The 18,426-nt window shown below is 37.9% G+C and overlaps 1 protein-coding gene across 1 annotated transcript in view; it reads right to left on the bottom strand.

The window, feature by feature from the left end:
* The window catches only part of WDR44 (WD repeat domain 44), an 88,093-nt gene that overhangs the window by 20,703 nt on the left and 48,964 nt on the right, over window positions 1–18,426 (bottom strand). The window contains exons 8-12 of the mRNA XM_052663398.1: window positions 17,952–18,035; window positions 13,058–13,164; window positions 11,704–11,855; window positions 9,383–9,521; window positions 8,062–8,126 (exon numbers count right to left, since the gene is read on the bottom strand). Of these exons, the coding sequence (XP_052519358.1) occupies window positions 8,062–8,126; window positions 9,383–9,521; window positions 11,704–11,855; window positions 13,058–13,164; window positions 17,952–18,035 (547 nt within the window). The remainder of the gene's footprint in view (window positions 1–8,061; window positions 8,127–9,382; window positions 9,522–11,703; window positions 11,856–13,057; window positions 13,165–17,951; window positions 18,036–18,426) is intronic.

The following is an 18,426-nucleotide window of genomic DNA, read 5'->3' as shown; positions in this document are numbered from 1 at the left end:
ATCAAGGGGGCCTTAGGCAGCATTACTATGAACAAAGCTAGTGGAGGTGATGGAATTCCAGCTGAGTTATTTAAAATCCTAAAAGGTGATGCTGTTAAAAGTGTTGCATTCAAAGTGCGAGCAAATTTGGAAAACTCAGCAATGGCCACAGGACTGGAAAAGGTCAGTTTTCATTCCAGTCTCAAAGAAAGGCAGTGCCAAACTACCGTATAATAGTGCTCATTTCACATGCTACTAAAGTTATGCTCAAAATCCTTCAGCCAGGCTTCAACAATATGTGAACTAAAAACTTCCAGATGTACAAGCTGGGTTTACAAAAGGCAGAGCAACCAAGATCAAATTGCCAGCATTCACAGAGAAAGCAAGGGAGTTCCAGAAAAACATCTGCTTCATTGACTATGTGAAAGCCTTTGACTGTGTGGATCACAACAAACTGGAAAATTCTTCAAGAGATGAGAATACCAGACCCCCTTACCTGCCTCCTGAGAAACCTGTATTCAGGTCAAGAAGCAACAGTTAGAACTGGACATGGAACAACAGACTGGTTCCAAATAGGAAAAGGGATACGTCAAGGCTGTATATTATCACCCTGGCTTATTTAACTTATACGCACAGTACATCATGTGAAATGCCAGGCTGGATGAATCACAAGCGGGAATCAAGATTGCCGGGAGAAATATCAATAACCTCAGATATGAAGATAACACTACCCTTATGGCAGAAAGTGAAGAGGAACTAAAGAGCCTCTTGATGAAAGTGAAAGAGGAGAGTGAAAAAGCTGGCTTTAAACTCAACATTCAAAAAACTAAGGTCATGGCATCTGGTCCCATCACTTCATGGCAAATAGAAGAGGTAAAAGTAGAAGCAGCAACACATTTTATTTTCTTGGGCTCCAATATCACTGCAGACACTGACAGCAGCAGTGAAATTCAAAGATGCTTGCTTCTTGGAAGGAAAGCTATGACAAACCTAGACAGCATATTAAAGAGCAGAGACATTACTTTGCCAGCAAAGGTCCATATAGTCACTGTGGTTTTTCCAGTAGTCATGTAAAGATGTGAGAGTTGGACTGGAAAGAAGGCTGAGCACCAAATAATTAATGCTTTTGAATTATGGTTTTAAGACTCTTGAGAGTCCCCTGGACAGCAAGGAGATCAAAACAGTCAATCCTAAAAAAATCAACCCTGAATATTCATTAGAAGGACTGATGCTGAACCTGAAGCTCCAATACTTTGGCCACTTGATGCAAAGAGCCAGCTCTCGGGAAAATAACTTGACGCTGGAAAAGACAGAAGACAAAAGAAGAGGACAGTAGAGGATGAGATGGTTAGATAGCACCAACTCAACAGATATGAATTTGAGCAAACTCTAGGAGATAGTGAAGGACAGGGGAGCCTGGCGTGCTGCAGCCCATGGGCTTGCAAAGAGTTGGACAAGACTTAGCAACTAAACAACAACAGATGCTTAATAAGTATTTGCTGACTAAATGAAGACACAGTACCAGACCTTCAGATGCCAACTAGTGGAGCATAATGGTTAACAGCATTAGATCTAAAGATAGATCAGAAAAGTGAAAGTGTTACTTGTTCAGTCATGTCTGGCTTTTTTTGACCCCATGGAGTGTAGCTCTCCAGGCTCCTCTATCCATGTGATTCTCCAGGCAAGAATACTTGAGTGGGTAGCCATTCCCTACTCCAGGGGATCATTCTGACCCAGGGATTGAACCTGGATATTCTCATTGCAGGCAGATTCTTTACAATCTGAGCCACCAGAGAAGCCCAAAAGACTGATTAGAGCTGGGTTCTAATTCTGGTACTGTATCTACCTACTGTGTAAAATTGGTATATCACTCAATATCTAAGTTAGCCTTCTTTTCTTCATCTGTAAAACAGGGTTCTTAATAGTACTTCACAACAGTACCAGGATTGTTGTGAGGTTAAGTAAGACATAAAATGTACTTAGTAAAATACATGGCACAGAGCAAAGGCTCATAAAATGTTAGCTGGTGTTACATAAATTGATATAGTATATAGTAAATGCTTTTAGGAGAACTACGGGTAAAGTACCATGGGAACAGTGAGGGAGCACTGATTAAATTAGGTGAAACAAGGAATGTTTCAATGAGGAGAAAAGTCTTAAATGAATTTCCCAGGCAAAAGGGGAAAAGCATATGTAAATACATGGAATCAACAAAAGGTCTGACATTTTTGTTGGGGCATGAACAACCAAGTGGCTCCCATAAGGTCTGGGAGAGGGAAGGGTTGGAAGTAACAGTGAGACCTGAGGTCAGGATGATCTCTGAAAGACTGAGTCATCTAAGGAATTTAGACTTAATCCTATAGGGAAAAAAGAGAGCCAAAAGGAGTGCTTAAACAGTAGAGTAACATGATCACGTCTGTCTAGTCAAGGCTGTGGTTTTTCCAGTAGTCACGTGTGGATGTGAGAGTTGGACTGTGAAGAAAGCTGAGACCTGAAGAATTGATGCTTTTGAACTGTGGTGTTGGAGAAGACTCTTGGGAGTCCCTTGGACTGCAAGGAGATCAAACCAGTCCATCCTAAAGGAGATCAGTCCTGAATATTCATTGGAAGGACTGATGTTGAAGCTGAAACTCCAATACTTTGGCCACCTCATGTGAAGAGTTGACTCACTGGAAAAAACTCTGATGCTGGGAGGGATTGGGGGCAGGAGGAGAAGGGGACGACAGAGGATGAGATGGCTGGATGGCATCACCGACTTGATGGACTTGAGTTTGAGTGAACTCTGGGAGTTGGTGATGGACAGGGAGGCCTGGTGTGCTGCAATTCATGGGGTTGCAAAGAGTCAGACATGACTGAGCGACTGAACTGAACTGAACTGAACATGATCAGATTTGTTTTACAGGAAACTAATTCTGTTGGCAGTGTGGATCAAAGAGTGGAATCTGGGAGAACAGCTATAATGGTCCAGGTAAGAGATAAAGGCCTGAATTGTAGTAGTGGAAATGAAAGGAATGGCCAGATTCCAAAGACACTTCAGATTAAGTGGACAGGATATGGTAAATGAGTAGACACTGAAAGAGACAAAAGAATGAAAAGTGATCACAGCTTCTAACTCAGGAGATGACGTATTTATTAAAAAGCGACCTGATTGATATCAAGTATGTAGACCATCAAAGGAGTGTTTTCTCAGGAAAATGGTAATTCTGTTTTGGGCATATATTATCATTGTTGATATATGTCTTCTCCCACACATTGCTCGCTGGCATGAATTATCCACTGCATCTTTATATTTTTAGTGCCTAACACATTTTTGACATTTAATAATTGTTAACTGAACCAAATATAAACTAGTGTGCATTTTAAATAAAATACTGCATGTGTACAATTTCACAAAAATTTCCTCTGACTTTCTTACAGTTAAGTCCTTTCATCCAAGCTTTAGACTCTAATGATTTTGAAGGGGATGAGAATGTCACCCCAAAACATGCCCCTTTGCCTAAGGATTCTTTTGAGCTGAAGGCAACTGAGAAGAAAGAGACAAGAAAAAACATCTGCCCTCCTCCTTTCTATCTGAAAGCAGAGCATAAAATGCCCTTTGTGAAGGTGTCTCCCCCTCACCTCTCCCTTACCAGGAAGGAGAGAATCAATCTTATCTGCCTAAACAGAATCTTAGTAAATAACCGTTACCTTCCATTAGTTTCCCCAACAGATTTACCTTCTCACAATTTACTGCCCCTAAAAGCCTAAACTCCTTTTTCTTTATCTTGTCACTTTTCCACTAACTTCTTGCTCTTTGTTAAAATGATATATAAGCTCCTGTGTATAACAGCTTTTTGGGGTCTTCACTCTTTCCCTAGGAAGGCCTCCATGTGCATACATAATAAATGGTCTCTCCTCTTAATCTGTCTTTTGTCAGATTATTTCATAGATCCCAGCCACAGAATGTAAGATGGTAGAGGAAACCTTTTCTTCCCCTACAATCTATTCTCAAAAATTCTAAGCAGAAACTAAATGCTATAACAACCATATTGGTATTCCACTAATCAAGTGCACCAAACATAAATAGATTCATCCAAGAAAAACATTAATCTTTAGGCAAACATCATACTTACAACTTCTAGTGTCAAGAAGAAATGTTACATGACTGTAGCATAATGGAGCAAAGTAAACACACCCTTCTTCCTTATGTTTACTGAGCTACTTTCGGAAATCAATAGAAACAGAGTATAAGAGCCAGAATTCTAGGCTTGGCATAACCAATGAGTAGGTGAGTGATGTTGGGTATGTCACTCTGTATGCCCAACTGTACAATAAGTACTTTTATGGACTCTATTTTACATGGATGCTAAGAAGCCAAGAGTCTATAAGAGATGTAAGTCTATATCTCAAAAGAGATAAAATATAAGATATCACTATCATGAGGAAAAAGAAAAAAAGAACACATATATAAGGGAAATAAACTCCACTGTGCTTACTGTGCCTCACTGCAGCAAGTAATAGGTTCAAAGATAATACTAGATATCAAACTCCAAAGGCATACAGTCTTCATTTAACTGTCTCCATATAGAATGACAGACATGAAAGAAACCCCAAAGAATCTTTTCCTGAAAATAACAGATATAAATGATACTCAACTACTCCAGAAAAAAGAGTTGAGTACTTCAGGGCATCAGTACTTTCTGGGTCAAAGAACTATGTATACCTGTGGTGGATACATGTTGATGTATGGCAAAACCAATACAATACTGTAAAGTAGTTAACCTCCAATTAAAATAAATAAATTTATTTTTAAAAAAAGAACTACTATGTTCATTTCCCATCTCCCCCCCCCGCCCGCTCCCGCCCCGCCGCCCTACAACCCAGCTGCACCACACAGCATGTGGGATCTTAGTTACCCAACCAGGGACTGAACCCTTTGTTTCCTTCAGTGGAAGTGTGGCATCCCAATCACTGGACTGCCAGGAAAGTCCCTATGCTCCTCATTTAATACGTCTTCTATTCAAACAATGTTGGGAGTTACTTAGTGGTTTGGGGGGGTAGGAATGGAAGTAGTTAATAATTTGTAAGTAGCATTGTTAAAATAAGATAATATAAGATGGTACAAATAGTCCCTGTTTTTAATAGTAATCAAGACCTGGAAACTTTACTGTGAATTAAACTAATAAAAGCAAATCCTTTCCCCTAAAGCAAAGTAGTTAAAAATTTAACGACGACATTAGTTAGTGAAGGCTTTATGGAGGAAATGGGCCTTGAAGAACAGGCAAGTTTAAAGTAGAAAAAAAAAGGGAGACTGCAGGCATCCAGATAAGGGAATAGGAATGAATGAAAGGCATAGAAGTGGTAATTTAACACTGATTTAGGCCTGCTGCAGTCAGGCATGGGGTTAGGTTCAAGGATACTAAGATCTGTGATACACAGATATTTGCCTTCAATTGGTTCTGAGCCTAGCCAGAGGGACAAACTGCCAAGGAAGACACAGTAAGTAATATCAATGTCAAAGTACATATAACATACTATCAGAACACAAGTGAGGAACAATTTTGCTTGTATGACTCAGGGAAAATAATAAAAGATAAGATATTTAGGCTGAATCTTGAAGGATAAGTAGGGCTTTGCTCTGTAAGGAAAGGGGATAGGAAGGGAATTCCTGGCAAAGCAAACCACATAAATGAAGACATGAAAGTGAGTATTTAGGGTACAGACCTACATCTGGCCTAGCAAGTAGGACGCAGAGGTACTAGGAAATTAGTACTGAGTTAAAAAGGTAAGAAGAGGTAATATCAGGAAGGATGGTGACAAGGAGCCACTAGATGATTTTAAATCACAAAATGATACACTCAGGTCTGGAATTCCCTGATGGTCCAGTGGTTAGGATTCCTTGCTTCCAAACCAGGGCCATAGGTTCCATTTGCAAGCCTTGTGGTGTGGCAAAAAAAAAAAAAAAAAAAAATCTAGTGGCAGTAGAGACCAGAGACAGAAAACCCAATTAGGAGGCTACAGCAAGCATCTAAATAAGTATCAAGGGTCAAGATGATGTGAGTGATGAGGTGACAGATTCCATGGGCGTAGGAAGAGGTAGAATGGATAGAATTTTTAACTAATTCGACCTGTGAGTGAGAAAGAAAAAGTAATAGAGTGTTTCTAACTGAGTTAAAAAGGTAATTTATGGATGTTGATGCCATTAAAGATGGCTCAAAAGAGCAGAAGCAGGGTTGTGAGTAGATAATAATAAAATACATTTTCGTGAATGATCATTAATATCTAACCAGCTGCTCAAGTCAGACACATGGGAATCATCCTATGCTACTCATTTTTTGCCCCAGGTAGTGAGTTATCAATTCTTTCTTTTATATTTCTCAAATTCAGCTCCTCTTTATGGTTTCTAGACTCGTTGCTATCTTAATCTACCATAATTGAAGTACTCATTTCTTTATGAAGTTGAGAGCCTCTTAAACGGTCTCCCTGTCTCTAGCCTGGAACCTCCATCCAATCTGTCTTTTACACTGCTACCAGAATGCTCTTTCCAAAACAAAAATCTAAACATTTTAACTCAGCTTTTGATCTAAACTCCTCAAAGCCCATCCTTCCCCAGTACCTTGAGGATAAAGTTCATGCCTTGGTTTAACATAAAAAGCCACTTAAAATCCCAATCCTGTCTCCTTTCCTACAACTCCCACACATGCAGCCTTTGGTCCAGCCAGGTAGTATCTTTAACATGCCATGCTGTTTCAGCCTCCATGCTTTGGCACTTGCTATCTGCTCTGATACTCCCCTTCCTTCCTTGTCTTACATAATTGACTCCTCGTTCAAAGCCTCCAGGGAGCTTTTCCTGACACCCTGATTCATAAGGCTAACTTGTGTATTTGTGTAGTATCTTCGATAGAGTATTACCATCAAATATTATAACTGCAGGTATATCTATTTCACTAGTCAGCAAGATCCCTGAGGCCACAAAATAAGTCTCCTTTGATTTTGCTGAATCTAGCAGTGTGTGGAACATGTAACAGACACTCAAAACTGATGTGCTTAAAGAACATGTAGGTGGAGAGAGCCTGTATATATTGTTATGTGAAAAGGGCAGCATGCACAATAAGATTTCATCGTTGTTTAAAAAACATAAAGCTCTTGAAAGAAGACAAGAATTTTGGAGCCAAAGCCAGTTCAGGATTGGAGGCAGTAAGTGAATATCTTAATTGAGAATGGACAAAGGACAAAACTCAAGAGAAACAGCAATACTTAAAGGGGTGGAAGAGCAAGAGACAGCAGGGGTATAGGAAGAGAACAAGGAAGAACAGAACCATGGAAAGCTGAGGGGAGTATGTTTAGAGTAGGGAAAAATTAGTGTCAAATACCATACAGCTAATGAAATCCCAGGAAAATACTACTGAGCAGGTGAACATTTTGGGTTCTCTTTATTTACATAACCTTTGCTTCACTCAATACATAAGAACCACAGGGGACAGCTTAGAAAATTTTGCATTCTGCTTTTTAGGTTTAAAACTGGTTATGTTTAACTTTTCAGCTCTGAGACCAAATGAAAATCATTAAGATATTTTAAACTACCTGACACTGGAATAAAGCATTTACTAAACCAAGAAGATGGAAAAATTAAGATATTTCAGTATCTTTTTTTCTTTTCTTAGTTACTTCTTATTCAGGTATCCGTTACTTTTATTATTTTAAAAATATCTAGGGACTTCCCTGGTAGGCCAGTGTCTAAGACACTGAAGGGGGAACAGGTTCAATCCCTGGTCAGGGAACTAAGATCTCACATGCTGTGTGGTGTGGGCAAAAACCAGGAGAAAATTTTTAAATAAAGTATCTCACATGGATTTGAGGAGAGGGAATTTTTTTTGTTTAGATTTACATTAGTATGGTAGTTTGAGTAATATTAGTCACTGTGTGACAACCTTTAACCATCACAATTTTTCATTTACTAATTCGAACAGAAGGAATTCTCATTTCTAATGCATCTCAACTTTAAGTGCTTTCATGAATCTGTAATATCTGATAAACAAGGTATTTCATGGTTAAAAAAAATCATAGCATGTAACAACAGTAACCATAAAATAATGAACATACCCCTGTATCTGTATCAGATTTTGATGAATTTAGACTTTCCTGAGAAGGTGATGGGGACACACGTCCTAAAACGACATAATAATTGTAAAAAGGCATGTATGTATATACAACTGTATATACACACACACAGAAAACATCAATCACAAATAATACAGTAACACCTAATTAAAAGTCATAAAATGCATCATTCTAGAAAAATGTATTTTTCTAAACAAGCAAAGCATTAACTCTTAGGCACGAAAGTATTTGCTTTTATTATTTTTATATAGAATCTTTATAAATTGGCTTAATCACATCTCCAATTTAATAAAATATTATTATATCCTCATTATTCATTGTGAAGACATTCTTGTCATTCAAAACAATCAGCAAGATGAACAATAAAGGGGCAAAAAGTGTCTGGGCTCAATGGCCACTGAAAATAGTCTGCCTGCTCTAGGCAGGGCAATAAAGAAATGTATAATAAACAGCTTTACTTTTTGTCAACTTATTATGATCTCAAATTATGTTATTATAACATATCATATTTCAAACAACCTCATGGGGCTACTAAAGTATATGGGCCCCGCTGGCTGGTTTTGTGGCTCTCCCTAGATTTCTATGTTCCTCAAACTACTACTGCAACTATATTCTATACTCCTGCCCATGGTCACCTCTATTCTTCTTTCTCCCATATGTTAACTTAATGTATTCAGCCTTGGATGACTGGATAGCAAGAGGTTTGTGGTGAAAATGTACTGCAGTTAAATAATGACAATAATTACAAGAAAAGAATCCTATACACTTAAAGCTCCTAAAACATCAATTCTAAACACTTTACTGATAACATAATACAGAAATATTTTACATAGTTGTAATCATGTGTATACACATCATATTCTGGGGTTTCTCTTTTCCATTTAACCTAGTTTCATATACTTGTTGATGTATTGACAAATCACATTTACTTTCCATGGCTTATGTTTCCTTAATCATTCTTTACTTATTAGATGTATGTATTATTCTCATTCTTTTTCTAGATTAATCACATTTCATTTTAACCTAGGATAGACTTGAAAGTTACCAGGGGAAACCAAACAACCTTGTCCTCAATAGTTCATGAAGTTAACTCTGCAGTATACCTGATAAGAGATAAAGTTAAAAACTTTGTGGTAGTTTTTTTCACTGGGTTTAGATGCTTTTTGCTGTTGACTTCTGTCTTACTTTTAGGTTTGTGGCTTTTATGGAAGGTAGTGGTTGCTGCAAATGATTGCCAGATAAGAGGGTATTATTATACCTAATGTCCCGGATTTTTTAAACCCCGCCAATAAAGGAAAAGTACCTTCTGTATTGTATTTCATTCGCATATTGTTGAAATAGTCAAAAGCATTTTTTAAAGCCCATATTCTCACTACATTGTCTTGTCCAGCAGAGGCAAGTAATCTGCCACAGTGAGAAAATTTCATGGTCCACACAGCTCCCTGTGAAAACAAAAGAAGTTTCAAAGTTCAAAAGTTGAGACATTATTTTTCAGCCAAAAAAACCCCTTATATTATAAGTTGTATGCCAAATGATACATACAATAAAGTCCTTGCATATGAACAAGTTCCATTCCAAAAGTGCCTTCCTAAGTTCAATTTGTTCTTAAGTCCAACAAAGTTAGCTTAGGTACCCAACTAACACAATCGGCTATACAGTACTGTACTGTAATAGATTTATGATACTTTTCAAACAAATAATACACAAACACAAAAAATTAAGACAACATTTTTAATCTTACAGTACAGTACCTTGAAAAGTACAGTGGTACCACCTATATCACCACTGCTTTTATACTTGCTTCCAGACATCCTGGGCTTGAAATAAGGATACTGTACTACTGTACTCTATACAGTACTGTAAAGTACACAAAAGCACAGCCACTTGTAGAGGATGCACACATGTGACCATGTATGCCAGACACGTGAACTAACTTACGTGATTGGACATGCAAATGCAGGTTCGCATCTTTGAAAGTTCGCAGGTTGAAGGTTTCTATGTAGGAGACTTATTGTATACTAAAATAATGCTCACATGACTAGCACCACTTAAAGCTAACAGTCCAGTGGCGTTATAATACCACAAAAGGGGCCTTTAGACGACAGGGGAAAGACAGCTGAGCTGCAGTTTGCTATAATGTAAACTAACAACTTCAAGACCCATATATTGTCCACATATTAATGGAAATGGGAGATCTGAGGTGGCCAGAAACCTTCACTGCAAAAGTACAAATCCTAGTTTGGGGTCTTAGTCTCCTAGCTGAACATGACAGCAAGTGGGATAGGAGGGGGCACAGCCCTGAGAATAGCAATAACAACTCTTGACAAAGGCTGAGGGAAGAATATGGTGCACCTTAGCAGTAATCCTCACAGCACTGGGCATTTGGAAGTGTTGGAATGGTGTGGTCTCATTCTGCTTTTCTCCCCAGAAAAAAAGTTTTGTAGCATATTGCTAAAATTCCCAGACAGACAGTACTGAAAAGAGTGGGGAGGTATGTGAGGGAAAGCAATAAAGAATGTGAATCCTTAAATTGGAAAGGCCAAATCCCAAATAACCTTATCACCACTATTAAATTGATAACATACATCTATGCAGATCAAAAAGACCATCCAAGTTAGAGGTAACGGTTTATTTACTGGAATATTCATTTCCACAAAATTCCCACAAAAATGTTAAGAAATTTGTCATTTGGAGCATATTGTCATGAGATTTTAACTTAAAACTAGAAATACTGAAAAAGACTCAATACAGTACAAGGAAATTCATCAGATTCCTTAAGGAACTTACTATAAATAACTCAAGCTTTTAAAAAACTTTTATTTTATTGAAGTGTAGCTGATTTACAATGCTGTGTTAATTTCTGCCATATAGCGCAGTGATTCAGTTGTAAATATAATACATATTCTTTTTTATACTCTTTTCCATTATAGTTTATCACAGGATATTGAATATAGTTCCCTATGCTCTACAACTCAAATGTTTTATGTGTAGATTATAAGCACCAAAGTAAATTCAAATCTGGTTGCCACCTGATATGTATAAGCCAACTTTTAGATTTAAAAATGTAAATAGATAAGTAGATTCCCTGGTCAAAGACCCACAGCATCACTTACCCAGTTCTAAGTTTATTACACTCTTCCCTGTGTTTCTAGCATTTTCAGGGGGTAACTGTGATGTACTCTGTGAACTTGACACCTACTGTGGTACATTTTAAGACAACCTGTACCTCTACCTCTCTCTTTGCTCTTTCACTTCACAAAATATACCAAGCTTCTGAAATATTTGTATAAATTATTTAAAATATACCAGGGAACATTTTAAACATTGTTCAAAGTGACAGACCACCCTTAATTGCTTTTAAGTTTGGTACCTTTCTTTGGTAAGAGAAAGTTTACATAGCTTTCTTAATAATACAGGCTTAGAGTTTACTTATAAGTCACTTCTTGAACAACAATTCAGAGACAGACTCTGCATTACTTATTCATTAAATCATATTATATCAATTCACTCTTCAGGCTCAGGCTAGCAAAATTATATACATAAGAAGACATCAGCTTTAAAGAAGCCAAATTATTTCTCTCAATGAAAACAGAATCAATCCTTAAAAATAAAAAGGTTGCTTACCATATGTTCACCACTAAGATCTTGTACCACTTTGATCTGATCAAAATCGTAAGGTCCTTTGAAGCCATGTGCTGCTTTGAATTTAACTGGTCTTGTATATGGCATTCCTTCATCATCACTTGATGAAGGATCATCTTGATCAGTATGAAAAACTGAATAGAAAAGCAATAGAAAGCATCACTAGCTAATGCAAATATTGCTACAACCATATTTTCATATCTACTGCTTAGCAAGAAGATTCATTAATTGGAAAAGCAAAATCTGTCTACTACTGAATAGCATATCGGTTTAGCAGCATGGAGTCTGGTAGTACTAGACTGCTGCTGCTGCTGCTGCTAAGTTGCTTCAGTCGCGTCCGACTCTGTGCGACCCCATAGACAGCAGCCCACCAGGCTCCCCCGTCCCTGGGATTCTCCAGGCAAGAACACTGGAGTGGGTTGCCACTGCCTTCTCCAATGCATGAAAGTGAAAGGTTAAAGTGAAGTCGCTCAGTCGTGTCTGACTCTTTGCGACCCCATGGACTGCCTGGGTCCAAATTCAGCTCTGTCATTTATTATCTCTGCGACTATGGGGAAGGTATTCGACCTTTCTGTGCCTCAGTTTTCCTATCTATAAAATGGGATAATAATGGTAACCCCGCTCTACTCAGTCATGGGGGTTTCCCTGGTGGCTCAGTGGTAAAGAACCTGCCTGCAATGTAGGAGACATGGGTTCAATCCCTGGGTTGGGAAGATCCCCTGGAGAAGGAAATGGCAACACACTGCAGTACTGTTGCCTGGGAAAACCCATGGACAGACGAGCCTGGTGGGCTACAGTCCACAGAGTCACAAAGAGTCAGATATGACTTAGTGACTAAACAACAACAATAATGGTACTTACTTCATAGACATTTTAAGAGGAGTAAATGAGCTAATATAGGTGAAAGTGCTGAGAGCAGTGTTTGGCTGAGCATAAATACTATGTAAGTGCTTATTAAATAAAACAAATCAATACAGTTATAACAAGGGCACAGGAAGTTAAGGTGCATAAATTCAGAAAATCTACCTAATTTTGAGAATATTTATAAACACTAGTCGTACAAAACTAATTTACAACTGATTATTGAACAAACACCTCTTCCAAGTTGCCACAGTCACAAAATATGTACAAATTCATGTTTAAGATAAATAAATAAATTTTTCTTTCCACTCATAAAATTGATAGTGAGAGTAATATGATTTACTGAAATGCTAAGATAAAAGCTATAAAGATTTATTACTTTCAATAAAACAGAATGTTTCTTATAAACTACAGGCTAAACTTAAATGACTACAAATCAATTAAATATTCAGGTGAAGGGTTCTATTTCCCTTACCTTCGTCTCTAACACTTTTAACTTTATTTACAGCACGTTCACCATATTCCTCAGCAAGGTGCTTCGCTCTCTTTACTGATTTTCCTAGGAACTTCTTTAGTTGAGTCCTTACCAAAAATGTAAAAAAAAAAAAAACCCAGATTACTTCTTATTAACTCAACTAACTGTAAAAGTTCAACAATTCACAGATAATCTCATGAGCTGTGACTGGTAAAGTGTATCATTTTGAAATAATTCCTTTTTTATATAAATAGTAGGTGTTTAACTCCCCAAATCCCTTGTTTTATGGAATAAATATACTCAAATCAATATGGCTACAAAGGAAATATAGGCAGTTCTCCCCAGTGACAGTATCATATCCTCTACAGCATTATAATGTCACTAGAGGAAAACATAGGTAGAACACTCTGGCATAAATTGCAGCACTATCTTTTTGGAGCTAACTCCTGGAGTAATGAAAATAAAAACAAAAAAGATGGGATCTAATTAAACTTAAAAGCTTCTGCACAGCAAAGGAAATCATAAACAAAAGACAACCCATAGGATGGGAGAAAATATTTGTAAATGAAGTGACCAGCAAGGGACTAATCTCCAAAATATAAAAAAACAGCTCCCGCCAGCTGAATATCAAAAAAAACAAAAACCAAACAATCCAATTAAAAATGGGCAGAAGAAAAAAAAAATGAGCAGAAGATCTAAACAGACATTTCTCCAAAGAAGACATATGGATGGCAAAAAAGCAGACGGAAAGATGCTCAACATCCTTAATTAATAGAGAAATACAAATCAAAACTACAATGAGGCATCACCTCACACCAGCCAGAATGGTCATCATCAGAAAGTCTACAAACAATAAATGCTGGAGAGGGTAAGGTGAAAAGGGAACCCTCCCACATGTTGGTGGGAATTTAAATTGGTAAAACCACTATGGAGAACAGTATGGAGATACCTTAAAAAAATAAAAAAAGAACTATCATATGGTCCAGCAATCCCTCTCCTCTGGGCATATATCTGGAGAAAAGCACACTTTGAAAAGATACATGCACCCCCAATGTACATTACTCACAATAGCCAAGACATGGAAGCAACCTAAATGTCCATCAACAAAGGAATGAATAAAGAAGATGAGGTACATATATACAATGGAATGTTACTCAGCCATAAAAAAGAATGAAATAATGAGATTTGTAGCAACATGGATGGACCTAGAGGTTATCAGACATTAATTGAAGTAAGTCAAACACAAATATCATATGTTATCACTTACATGTGGAATCTAAAAAAACAATACAAATGAACTTATTCACAAAACAGAAACATACTCACAGACTTCGAAAACAAACTTACAGTTACCAAAGGGGAAAGGTGGCGGGGAGGAGATAAATTAGGAGTTTGGGATTGACATATACATACTACTATATATAAAATAGATAATCAACAAGGATCTACTGTATAGCACAGGAAACCCTATTCAATATTCTCTAATAACTTATATGGGAAAGGAATCTGAAAAAGAATGGATATATGCACATGTATAACTGAATCACTTTGTTGTACACCAGTCAAGCTAACATGATATTGTAAGTCAACTATACTCCAATATAAAACAAAAATTAAATAAAGTTATTATAAAATAGTGGCTATATTCCCCATGCTGTACAATATATCCTTATAGCTTATTTTATACATAGCAGTGTGTATCTCTTAATCCCCTTCCCCTGTCTTGCCTCTCCCTTCTTCCCTCTCCCCACTGGTAACCACTAGTTTATATCTGTGATACAGAGATTAAATACATATAGAGATTAAAAACAGATAAACCATTTTTAAAATCACAATAAGGTCTCTGCTATTTATAACTGAAGTTATATTTTTCTGATTAACTATAGGTTTACTACTACTATAAGCAAGAAAGCAGATATTTTAGCCATTTTGCATGACACTATCTCTAAAATACATACATTTGTGCCTTTTATGGCACTTAATGCTCAATAAATTTCTTTAATAAACAGGATCAGTTACCATCTTTATTATTCTTTAATACACCAAGGCTTCTCAAATGATTCCAAGTGGGCCATAATAATGGTCCCCTCTCAGCCTTCAAGGCAATAGGGTAGGGCCCCAAGAAGGCAGAGCCCTGGGCCAGTCTCTTCTGGCCATCCGCTGCCTCATCAGCTTACCCCAGGATTCCGTGCAAATGATACCAGGTTCTGAACATCACGATGTGAGAAGAAGTTGAAAGCACTGCCGTGTGGAATGGCTGAGCAATATATGAGTCCTTTCTATCATTTTCCTGATTCTTCTCTTGCAATCAGAGTATTCTCTGACATTCTTATGTGCTAACATATCTGTCACGGTCCGATGCTTCTATTTTGCTCTGAGATTAAATATCAGATGACCAGACTTTTTAAAATCATTTAAGAAGTATAAAGGTTTTCAATAAACCTGAGGAGCTTTTTTAAAAAAAAAAAAATGAACTTTACTGCATGGAGCACTCTCTTTCCTAGAGGTCTCTATGTCTCCTGAATAATTCTAATTATACAGTCCTTAATAGTTGCCACTGCTAGACAGCCAAGGTCCAGATGGCTGAGGTGTTATCATATATCTCCACTATGGGCATACCTTTTCTAAAAAAATCTCAATGCTTTCTTTGCTTTACTTTCCACATAAAGAAAAGATCAGACTTGAGTCTGAGAACTCACTTTGGCCTTAGACTAAATTATTGCCAATTAAAGGACTTACAGATGTACAAGCTAGATTGAGAAAAGGCAAAGGAACCAGAGATCAAATTGCCAATATCCACTGGATCATAGAAAAAGCAAGGGAATTCCAGAAAAACACCTATTCCTGATTCATTGGTGACACTAAAGCCTTTGACTGTGTATCACAACAAATTGTGGGAAATTCTTAAAGACATTGGAATACCAAACCACCTTACCTGTCTCCTGAGAAACCTACATGGCAGGTCAAATGCAATAGTTAGAACTGGACATGGAACAATGGACAGTTCAAAATTGGGAAACGAGTAGGTCAAGGCTGTATATTATCACCCTGTTTATTTAACTTGCATGCAGAGTACATCATGAAAAATGCCTGCCAGGCTGGATGAATCACAAGCTGCAATCAAAATTGTGAGGAGATATATCAACAATATCAGATATGCAGATGATACCACCCTAATGGCGGAAAGCAAAGAACTAAAGAGCCTCTTGATGAAGGTGAAAGAGGAGAGTGAAAAAGCTGGCTTTAAACTCAACATTCAAAAAACGAAGATCACGGCATCCAGTCCCATCACTTCATGACAAATAGATGGGGAAACATGGAAACAATGACAGAATTTATTTTCTTGGGCTCCAAAAATCACTGCAGACAGTGACTGCAGCCATGAAATTATAAGACGCTTGCTCCTTGGAAGAAAAGCTGTGACAAACCTAGACAGCGTATTCAAAAGCAGAGACATCATTTTGCCGACAAACGTCCATGTAGTCACAGCTATGGTTTTTCCAGTAGTCACGTATGGATGTGAGATTTGGACCATAAAGAAAGCTGAGTTCCAAAGAATTGATGGTTTCCAACTGTGGTGCTGGAGAAGACTCTTGAGAGTCCCTTGGACAGCAAGGCGATCAAACCAGTCAATCCTAAAGGAAATCAGTTCTGAATACTTATTGGAAGGACTGATGCTGAAGCTGAAACTCCAATACTTCAGCCACCATGCATTTGAAAAGACCCTGATGTTGGGAATGACTGAGGGCAGGAGAAGGGCGTGACAGAAGATGAGATGGTTGGATGGCATCATTGTCTCAATGGACATGAATTTGAGCAAACTCTAGGAGATAGTGAAGGACAGGGAAGCCTGGCATGGTGCAGTCCATGGGGTCGCAAAAAGTCAGACACAACTGAGTGACTGAACAACAAGGGACTTGTGTATAATTAAGGAAATCCTACATGACTACCACTGTGCTAGATTTTCATACAGGAAAAAAGAATGGTATGATCAAAATCCTTTTGCAACATATTCTTGTTGTTCAGTCATTCAGTCACGTCTGACTCTTTGTGACCTCACGGACTGCAGCATGCCAGGCTTCCCTGTCCTTCACCATCTCCTGGAGCCTGCTTAATCTCATGTCCACTGAGTAGGTGATGCCATCCAACCACCTCATCCTCTGTTATTCCCTTCTCCTCCCACCTTCAATCTTTCCCAGCATCAGGGTCTTTTCAAATGAGTCAGTTCGTTGCATCAGGTGCCCAAAGTACTGCAGCTTTAGCATTAGTCCTTTCAATGAATATGCAGGATTGATTTCCTTTACAATTGACTGGTTTGATCTCCTTGCAGTCCAAAGGACTCTCAAGAATCTTCTTCAACACCACAGTTCAAAAGCATCAATTCTTAGTCTAGTTGTTTAACATGTATTTATTTTATTTTATTTTTTAAATCAGAAAACAATTTAAGATAATATAAATAGCAAATTATGGTATATAGACTATAGCTGTCATTTAAATTGAGAACAGGAAAATCTATTACGAACTGGAGTGGTCAGGAAGAATCTCATGTAGTTGAATTTAGAAAGACAAATAGGATTTGGAGAGATGATGTGAAATGGAAAAAGCAACTTCAAGAATAATCATGTTCTTCTACCAACACTTCTGGTACCTATCTATCATCAGAAAAATAATACAAGCATGAAGCAAAACTTACTGTATGTCAGATGCTATAAAAATGACCAAGAGAGCCTCAAGGAACTCATAATCCATTGCCTGAGGACAGGGAGTGGTGGTGGTAGATGGACAAACAAACTGGCCAGAGCATAGATTTAAAATAGTATGAAAGTTCTCATATATAAAATACACACACACACAGTAATAGAAGCCTGAAATGAAGAAATTGGATGTAACTCACGTTTTCTGTTTTAACCGTCCACCATCAGTATCTGTTTGTTGAGACTGTAACTTCTCTTCGTCGTCTGACTGTGCTGCATCATTACTACAAGAAGACGTCATTTTAAAAGAAGTCATTTCTCAAAACTTCTCAAAAATCTCTAGGTATATTTACTACACAATTAACTAATCAGTGTTAAGAAAAAAAATGTTTACATGCTTTGCTGCTGCTGCTGTTAAGTCGCTTCAGTCGTGTCTGACTCTGTGCGACCCCATAGACGGCAGCCCACCAGGCTCCCCCGTTCCTGGGATTCTCCAGGCAAGAACACTGGAGTGGGTTGTCACTTCCTTCTCCAATGCATGAAAGTAAAAAGTGAAAGTGAAGTCGCTCAGTCGTGTCCGACTCCCAGTGACCCCATGGACTGCAGCCTACCAGGCTCCTCCGTCCATGGGATTTGCCAGGCAAGAGTACTGGAGTGGGGTGCCATTGCCTTCTC

Source organism: Budorcas taxicolor, chromosome X (genome assembly GCF_023091745.1).
Source record: "Budorcas taxicolor isolate Tak-1 chromosome X, Takin1.1, whole genome shotgun sequence".
Taxonomy (NCBI): domain Eukaryota; kingdom Metazoa; phylum Chordata; class Mammalia; order Artiodactyla; family Bovidae; genus Budorcas; species Budorcas taxicolor.
Note: the sequence above shows the minus strand (reverse complement) of the source record. Positions and strands in the feature narration are given on the sequence as shown.